Genomic DNA, 9296 nt, shown 5'->3' with positions numbered 1-9296 from the left:
GTCCCTGTTGATTTTTCTTCAGGTAGTCCAGTTTTCTCCCCCAGTAACAAAAAAAAAAAAATGCAATTTAGTTGGATTGAAGCTCACCAGTATTATGAGTATGCTGCGACTTCTGATAGCTCTCATCCCAGGTATCCGATTTCATGTCCTGTGCTTGTGGGGACAGAATCCAAGTTACCGTAACCCTGTAGCAGAAAAGATATCACATGAGATACATGGATGGGCATGCCAAGTGCTGGAAGTCACTACATTAGGCCAGTTTAGTATAATTATTGTTTGAAATTGATGCTCTTTATATATTGGCTGAATTAAACACCACCCCAATATGAACTCGTAACACTTTGTTGGGAACAGGGTCTAAAGTACAGAGTATATCTAGCCAAGTTAAAATAGAATCTGCCCAGTTTATACACAACCTAGAGACTAGTACCGCCATATTGTGAAATTGTCGAATGCATGCGCCCTCATGTCTCCTAAGGGACGATAAGAGGCTCTACGATAGAGGGCGCTCATTGGTCTGGATGTCATCCATCAGTTTAAGGTATCATCGTGTTATCATTGTATCATAGGAATGTCATCATCGAAACCAACCAAGAGTAATTTCCCTATTTATAAGGAGTTGTCTAATATTTTGCGTCAGCTGGATGTTTTGGGAAAAAAATAAATGATAATATTTTTCTCATTAAATCTCAGTGAAAGAACACATGTAAAGCGATTGGTAAATGAAAACGGTGGTATCTGAAATGCTGAATTCCTTGTTAAGCTAGTTTCCAGTCTGGTCAACATTTAGCTAGTTACTGGTTTATAGCTGGGGTGAGCCAGGCGGGGTAAGTATGACACGATTGCCAGTTTAATTACCGCTTCTGGTGGAAGGATGGAGGCCAATCAAACTCGTCTTCATTTTTCTTTAGTCCTATCGCTGTGTTCTAGGGGAGGGTTTACAGCGAAAGCCCGCCTGTTATGTCTTCATACGGGCTTACGTTCACAGTGACGATACACGCAACGTGTTCTTATGGTTGATTGACGTGGCCCTCGTGCAATCAGAAACCTTCGTTTTCGTTCACGCGCAAGTATAGCACACATTTTCACCACCGGCTCGCTCTTTGTGATAATGTCGGCCGAATATGAAGATCGGTAAGGAGAGAATTGGGTTTTATGGCGGTTTTGACTAGCTTTTGAGGTTGGGAAAATAGCTGAAAATATAGGCAAATGGTTTCTATTATCTTTAAAATCTGCTTGATAACACTTTTCAAAAGCGTATTTTGACATTATGATTTAATTCCCTGAAATCGACTAGCTAACGGTTGTTAAAACACTTGCCGGAGTGTTAAGAGGCTTACAAATGGAAATATGCATGGTATGCTTTTACAAAATGCCATATTAGGGAATCTATTAATAGGGCCGTCGTATTTTAACCGCTCCAGCCTAACCTCTCCAGCGTCGGATCGTGGTTAGCTTAGCCGATTTTTTCCACCGCGCTGACCTTACCGGTTCCCAAGCAAGCTGATCTCGGGTGGCGCGGTAACAAACAAGGTTTGTCGAGGTTAAAAAAGATCAACACTTGCCACTGGATTCTTTTACGGGTTTACATTTTTCCTGAGTTTGTTTTTCAAACGTTTTGCGGTCGATTGCCAATAGATTTTCTGTCTTAAATTCCTTGTGTATATCGATATAGATGACGACAGATTACAAAAAAGGCCCAAGGACTAGTTTAATTCAAGCAGGCATGTCGGCGCCGGGGAGATGAATGGTGATGAGGGTAGTTGTAGACCTGGAGAAAACAGTTTGAGAACACGATGCTGTCCGATTGTTTTTAAGACAAAGGGCACGCCATGGGTATTCGCTAAATTTTGACTGTCAATGGAACATTTATTGTTAGAAGAATCAAGTTCCCAAATCGATAGCGTGAACGAGAAGCGGTAGTATGGTGGTCCGGCATTTCTTTCTCCACCGCGTGCCGATCTTGCGCACTTCCTGTAGAAACCACGTGTGTTCGACGCCTGTTATGAAGGAAATATATCGAAGAATAAGTTTGAAGACTGATTTGTCTCTACTCGGTATTTCATGCTGGATCGTTAGCGCATTTTTTACCACGGACAGAACGCGGTTAGTTTCTTCTAAGACCGAGTTTCGTCCGGTGCACGTGTCGCACGTTGCGGGGCCTTTAACCGTGACGGGGCGGCCATCTTGAATGCGTGAAATAAAAATGGCTCCCTACCCGGTTATTCTAATGACCGCCATCAGGCGCGTTAAACGCATTTCGCCATCGGCCCACATTAGCACTGCTTACTGAAATTTGATCAGATTAGCAGTTAACTTTACGCGAAAGCGTTTATTTACTCGGTAACTTTGGGAGAGGGCATTATTTCGTACTGGTAAGCTTGGGCGTTAATTTTTCTCCTGTTTTTCCTTCCAGACCCAGAGACAATGGCCCAGATGGCATGGATCCAGATGGCGTCATTGAGGTGCGTCAAGTTTAATTTTTAAAATGGTGGCGTGGTTCCTGTCCTTATTTACCATGGAACTGATGCTAGAGGTGTTCAGAATGTGATTAACCGTATGGAGCCCCACCTTTGTACACCTTGGGGATTTGTGGCCATACCCAAGATGTGTATTGGGGTCTAGACAGTGTTTGAGTACATTAGGGTCTGTTAGCTCTAATGCAAAGAACTAGTTCTTGCCGCAAGCGCACTGTTCAGTGGTCTGCTTTTTGTTGGCTGTTCTGTTTCGAATGTTTGAATTCTCTTCTCCTTCTTGCTATAGAGCAACTGGAACGAGATCGTGGACAGCTTCGATGAGATGAACCTGCGTGAGGCTTTGCTCAGGGGCATCTACGCTTATGGTTTCGAGAAGCCATCTGCCATTCAGCAGAGGGCGATCCTCCCTTGCATCAAGGGTATGTGAGTGTACCCCGGCAACTCCCAAAGATTTTCCGTCTCTGGTGTGGGGTCCTTGCTTATCTGATGTTTGTTTCTTACAGGTTACGATGTTATTGCACAGGCCCAGTCCGGGACAGGAAAAACTGCAACCTTTGCTATCTCCATCCTGGAACAGATTGAGATTGACCTGAAGGGCACCCAGGCCTTGGTTCTGGCCCCCACCAGAGAGCTGGCCCAGCAGGTATGTGCCTTAGCAATGGTGCTGGCTCTTAACCTGTCTGGGGAAGAGCGAGTCTGCTTTGATCATTGCTGTGTCTGCACCCAGCAACAAGCTGGTTCATCCTGTGGGCACATTTTTTGACTGCCCTGAACTAACTGGATCTGTCAGGACATGTGCTAAACTTCATCGAGTTGGCCTGTATTACTAGGTTTCATCTAACATTGGATTGCATTTTACACGGCTAAATAAGATACAGATTCATTTGGCCATTGCTGAAGTGTCTGTTCTGTGGAATGTTCTTGTGAAGCATTTCCTGTGGTGACCTGAACATTCCAGTTCTGGGTGTAGTTCAGTACAGGGTCCAAGGCTGTTCTGTGTTGGGTGGATCGTCACGTAGAACTTGGTCAGTGCTGCGGAATGACTGACCTCCCACGTTTCTTTTTCGCTGTAGATCCAGAAGGTTATCCTGGCCCTCGGTGACTACATGGGTGCGTCGTGCCACGCCTGCATCGGTGGCACCAACGTGCGTAATGAGGTGCAGAAGCTCCAGGCCGAGGCGCCCCATATAGTGGTGGGGACCCCCGGACGTGTCTTCGACATGCTGAACCGCAAGTTCCTATGTGAGTGAATCTGCTAGTCTTCAGAGTTTGTGGTTGCAGCTCGTTGCGTTTGGGGGTTGGTGCTGGCTGGTCCCAGGATTCTGCCCAGGACTGTGTAGCCCTACTGATCTACTGTGTCCAGGCAGCCTGGTCAATCATAGTTGAAACCAATGACAAAATGGCAAGGGGAGAAGCTGCACAGATTAACCTTGAAGCCACTATGATGTGAAAGTGTTACGTTGTTTTTTTTTTTCCAGCCTGCTGTTGCGAGTTGAAGCATTAAAGTTTCTTTTCCCTGTGGTCTTAGCCGCCAAATACATTAAGATGTTTGTGCTGGACGAAGCTGACGAGATGTTGAGCCGGGGGTTCAAGGACCAGATCTACGAGATCTTCCAGAAGCTCAGCTCAAACACACAGGTGAGGGGCAGCAGGCGGGTGGCTGATTCCTCTCCTCTCGCCTCGCTGGGGCGTGAAAGGCCTCTCCCTGCTTACTGGGCAAAGGAGTGCAGACAGTGGCACTTGCTTAAATCTAGCAGGGGAAGAGGATGGATGTCCATTTTCATCCCAGTCACCTCTGTACAGTGAGGAATAGGCTGGTTCATGCCATGGACACATGTGGTTGGTTAATGGCTGAATTTGAACCTTTGTATGTGAGGTCCTGTTTCCTGCTTGATGACAATGTGGGTGCTGTTTCAAATGTTTCTGCGTTCTCTCAGTCTTTATTCCTAACTCCATGCTGGCCTGCAGGTGGTTCTCCTGTCTGCCACGATGCCGCAGGATGTGCTCGAGGTTACCAAGAAGTTCATGCGTGAGCCGATTCGCATCCTCGTCAAGAAGGAAGAGCTGACCCTGGAGGGTATCCGCCAGTTCTACATCAACGTGGAGAAGGAGGTGAGATTAAGGTGCTTCTGTTCTGGTCTGATCCACACAGACATGGTCAGGGCCCAGCCGTTTTGTGATGATCACCATGCGTGTCAACTGATCCCAGAAGCTGTCCTCGACTCCCGGCTGCCGGCCTGCGTTTTGCTGGCCGGCGAGCCTGGGGGCGAGAGGCTCTGGGGCTGTGATAAGGATGTCAAGGCTGAAAACGGCTCCCCTGATCATCTCCAGGCATTCCTGGGGTTTGGGGGGTTTGGGTTAAAGGTACTAGCTATCATAAACCAAGTCATTAGTAAAATCCTTTCCCCCCCAGTAGTTGGCAAGTCAAAGTCTAATTTTATAGTTTGAGCTGAAAGTGAAGCTGGTGTTTGGCTTCTGTAACCTTTGGTCAGTGTTTATGGGACCAGCCTTGAGCAAAATGTCCAACCACCTGATCCAGCTCTCTGCTGCCCCCTGCAGGAATGGAAGCTGGACACCCTGTGCGATCTGTATGAGACTCTGACCATCACCCAGGCTGTCATCTTCATTAACACGCGCCGGAAAGTGGACTGGCTCACCGAGAAGATGCACGCCAGGGATTTCACTGTCTCTGCCCTGGTAAGGAAACCTCGTGGTATAAACCCTCGTTCACCCACCTCCCCCTGCTTACTGGGCAAAGCTGTGTCCTTGTCTGTGGCACAGACTTGTATCTAGCAGGGGAAGATGAATCTTCTCCAAATTCATCCCAGTCGTCTCTGTGTGGTGAGGGCAGGACTGTTTCATGCTTTGGGGACACCATGGTCCATGTGACATGTTGACTGATCCTTGTATTGTGGGTTACAAATATCTGACTTATGTTGCCATACTGAGGCCATCGTCATGAAGCTCTTGTCCTATTTCTGTTGCAGCATGGAGACATGGATCAGAAGGAGCGAGACCTGATCATGAGGGAATTTCGCTCTGGGTCCAGTCGAGTCCTCATCACCACTGACCTCCTGGTGAGTCGGAAGCCTCCTGGGCTCAGCCAGGAGATGCTTGTCAGCCCAGAGTCGGGTTTTATGTGGGACCTCGAAGAGCTGGACTGGATCTGGAATTAGTGGTTCCAGTTCTTTGCTGGATCTGGTCTGCTGGTTTCTGCCAATGTTTCTTCGTGGGGAGATCTCAACATCCAAAGTTCCCTCTCCCCCCAGCCCATTTGTGCTGCGGGTGGAAATATGTGCTTTGGTATAGAATCCGTCCTGTTATCCACCGTGATTGGGCTCTGGGTTCCCCTTCACGACTATTAAATGGGTGACATTCTTCCTCTGGTCTGCCAGTTTATCAGTGGTCTGGTGTTTAAATGTACTCTGCTGTTATCCGCTGTGGTAAGAGCCCACCTTTAACACTTCGTTTTGTTGGGTGAAGGTGGCATCTCTGCTGGAGCCTTACTTTTGGATTGACTGTATACGGTTTCTTTCCGTTAGGCAAGAGGCATTGACGTGCAGCAAGTGTCACTCGTCATCAACTATGACCTTCCCACCAATCGCGAAAACTACATACACAGGTGAGTGGGGGTCCATGGGGGGGTTCCTTTAGGCCTCTTCCCCAGTGTCGGCGTCCATTCCAGCTCCGCATTCCTTTATTATGATCATTTGGTAGACTAAACATGCTGCTATTGATATCTGAACTCTCTTAGGAGACGTGGTGGATAGATCTGTTTTTGCAATATGCTGATGTCGCTCTCTTCCTGCCAGGATTGGCCGCGGCGGCCGTTTCGGCAGGAAAGGAGTGGCCATCAACATGATTACAGAAGAGGATAAACGTACGCTTCGGGATATCGAGACGTTCTACAACACCACAGTGGAGGAGATGCCCATGAATGTGGCAGACCTGATCTAGACGTCTGCTGCTGCCTTCCTCTTTCCTCCGCATTCCACTTTCTCCTGTCGTCCCTGAACCTGGATACCACACCTCACCGACTCAGACATTCTTCATATCTTCTGTAAGGGAACTTGGAACCCCCCCCCCCCCCCAGTCTAGTCCATCAGCACCATTTAACGGTGGAAAGATACACCACCCCTCCCCCAATGAACAGGAAAGCCTTTTCTCATAACCAGCCCATGTTTCGATCTGTAGGCCATCTTACTGGTGCTGTTCTTTATAATTTCACGCACTGGTTATCTGTGCCTTGCCTTGTTGCAGTCTGCTGCACAACCCAAGGAGAGGGCGCTCATGTCAGTGTACGTGAACACGTTTTTATACACGACTTCCTGCATATTCAGATATTTCTGGCCAAAGACCTACTGACCTTCCCAATTCTCCTGTGTCATTCAATAGCAGTACAGTTTTCTGGAATGGAGGACGAGGCAAATGCATTAATGTCGAGAGCTTGGTCTTGTCAGCGCGTCTGTCTACGCTCGGCTGTGATATGCCTGTATTTCTATGTCATTTTTGTTTCCCCCCCCCCCCCCCCCCCCCAATTTTGGTCAATGGTTTTTCTAAACTTGTCCTCAAACCCAAGTGCTTTCAGTGTAGCCGTGTTGTCTGCGTGAACAGGGGGTGCATTCGCTGTGACCTACCTCACAAAAAGATGGAGGAGGACTGACGTATGGACCAAACTGTGAATGGTTGCATATTTAGAGAGTATAACATGCTTCTACAGTGTTTCTTTTTGGGGGGGGGATTGCCTGCCTCTTTGCTGGGGGGGAGGGGGAGGGAGGGGTTAGAGGTTAGCAGTGGATGGGTGGTCAGTGCTCTTTTTATATATATATATGAAATTTAAATGTGATGAAATTAACCCTTTGAGACGGAAGCAATGTATTAAAAATTTTTTTACATTGGATTCTGTATAGTATTTATTTTAAAGGTCTTAAATAAAACTTTGTTTTTACCGAAGTCACATTCCTTTATTTAACCAGTTTGCTGCATCTCCTTAGGCGAGCTGTATAATTTGGTCATCGAATTGGTCCAGTTTCTGCATTTCACTAGTTTTTACACTGGTTTTTGTCTGCTGTGTATATTACACGTCTGTCCCATATGATGTGGTTCGTCACCACATTTTGGCAGATGGTAACCCTGCCTTCACTGACTTTATACTGATCCGTTAACACAAAGCCAGATTTTCATTTTAACTTCCCAGCATAGCCAGGGAACATCAATCTTGACTTTACGCACCCAATGGGTAAAGTGATCGTCCTGAAACAGTGCTGCACGTTGGGTAAATTAAACCATGGTGTTAATGACAATCACACTGAAGAAAGAAGCTTCAGGTTTTTTTTGTTCCTCATCACAGCTTTAGCTTCTTTTAAGTTGTCAATTCAAGTGTATGTTATCTCATTTCCACACGTTTTGTCAATCTTTCATGTCACAATTATGAGAATTACGTTACACCTATTTCTGAAAAAATCACATTACAAGGACAGCGTTTCTTTTGAAAGTGTTAGGAGTATTGTGCTCTACAACCCTATCTTAGGGTCTGTATGTTGATATCAGTTTAAATATGAGGAATAACGATACAATCGAGTGTTTTTTTAAAGTGTAATTCAACATCACGTCCAGCAGAGGTCACTATTTGCGCAAGGTGGGTGCGTTTCTGGCCCTCAAAGCAAATGGTTCCTTTAGTCCCTTCTGCCGTGTCCGCTTATGCGCTAAGTGTTTCATGCTCTACACACAAGTTTTTTAAATCCTAACTGCCTTGCTGACTCGGGTATCTGATTCCATATTGCCAGTGATAGCTACTTTTAAATTCAAAGTTCAACAGTATATTCGTCTTTTGCTCACCCAGTCTCTCTTAGAGCAGAAATTATCATTTACATATGACAACTTATATTAAGTTGAAATAAATCAATTTAAATGTGTGTCTGAAAGCTAAGACTTTTCCTTGATTATATCCCAGTCCAAAGGTGTTTCCCTCACATTGTCACTGCACTAGAAACATTTTCCTTTCTCTTTTCCTCTAAGTCCACTCTCCCCTATCCTCCTTGTCCCTCCGAATATGTGATGTTCTATCATTCCGGTTCAGTGTAGGTGGCCCTTCAACCACTTTCACTCTGGCCGTAACCCCCACCGCCACCTCCCATTCCCCCCTGCTGGTTGCCCGATTGTGGACGGGGGAGATTATGCGAGTGGGAGGCTCGTAAAAGGCCTGCCAAGGTCTTTCTGCCCTGTGACGGATGGCTGGGAGACTGAAGGGACCATTTACATGAGAAGAGAGGAGAGAAGGAGAATAGAGGACTATTCAATCAGTCTGTCACAGAGCACTGAAGTACTTTCTCCCCCTCTCCAAGATCCCCAATTTTTTCTTCGGCTCTCCTCTTTATACCTTTTTTCCCTTCTGTTCAGCATTTTTCTCATCTTATTTCCCTTTTCTTTATTTTTTACTCCGATCTATCATTCCCGCTCCCTAGTTCATAATTTCATTTCGCTCCGTTTAAATTTTCACAGTGTTACCCCACTCAAAAGAGACTGTCATGCCGTTTAAATGTTCGGGGCATTATTGTCCTTTTCTCACGGCAAGTCGCGCACCATAACACGCACTTATAACAGTGACACGGGAGAGCATAGTTTATTACGTAACTCGGAGGTCTCCCATATTTTAGAGCACACCCATCTTTACGCATTACGGACGTCACAGACGTATTATTTTCGTCAATGGAAAATATTATAGCATTGCCTAAAGGAAGTAAAGGCTCGTTAGGAAACCAAGCCAAGAGGAGCGTTCCAACTTTGCAGTTTGTGGTGTGACTGATAAAACAACGAATA

At 46.2% G+C, this 9296-nt stretch overlaps 1 protein-coding gene and 1 non-coding gene across 2 annotated transcripts; both read left to right on the top strand.

The window, feature by feature from the left end:
- Nucleotides 1-1016: 1016 nt before the first annotated feature.
- eif4a1a (eukaryotic translation initiation factor 4A1A) lies at nucleotides 1017-7430 on the top strand. The gene is made up of 11 exons (XM_023797692.2): nucleotides 1017-1134; nucleotides 2417-2465; nucleotides 2764-2896; nucleotides 2981-3120; nucleotides 3551-3719; nucleotides 4006-4115; nucleotides 4446-4589; nucleotides 5037-5174; nucleotides 5465-5554; nucleotides 6020-6099; nucleotides 6290-7430. Exons 1-11 carry the CDS (start codon nucleotides 1112-1114, stop codon nucleotides 6432-6434), a joined length of 1221 nt encoding a protein of 406 aa, XP_023653460.1. The 5' UTR covers nucleotides 1017-1111; the 3' UTR covers nucleotides 6435-7430.
- LOC111836454 (small nucleolar RNA SNORD10) lies at nucleotides 4649-4787 on the top strand. The gene has a single exon (XR_002836434.1). It is a non-coding gene; the product is annotated as a small nucleolar RNA SNORD10 (small nucleolar RNA).
- Nucleotides 7431-9296: the final 1866 nt, after the last annotated feature.

The sequence above is a fragment of the Paramormyrops kingsleyae genome, chromosome 10 (genome assembly GCF_048594095.1).
Source record: "Paramormyrops kingsleyae isolate MSU_618 chromosome 10, PKINGS_0.4, whole genome shotgun sequence".
NCBI classification, from domain to species: Eukaryota; Metazoa; Chordata; class Actinopteri; order Osteoglossiformes; family Mormyridae; genus Paramormyrops; species Paramormyrops kingsleyae.
The sequence above is the reverse complement of the archived record's forward strand: the minus strand, read 5'-3'. Positions and strand labels throughout refer to the sequence as shown.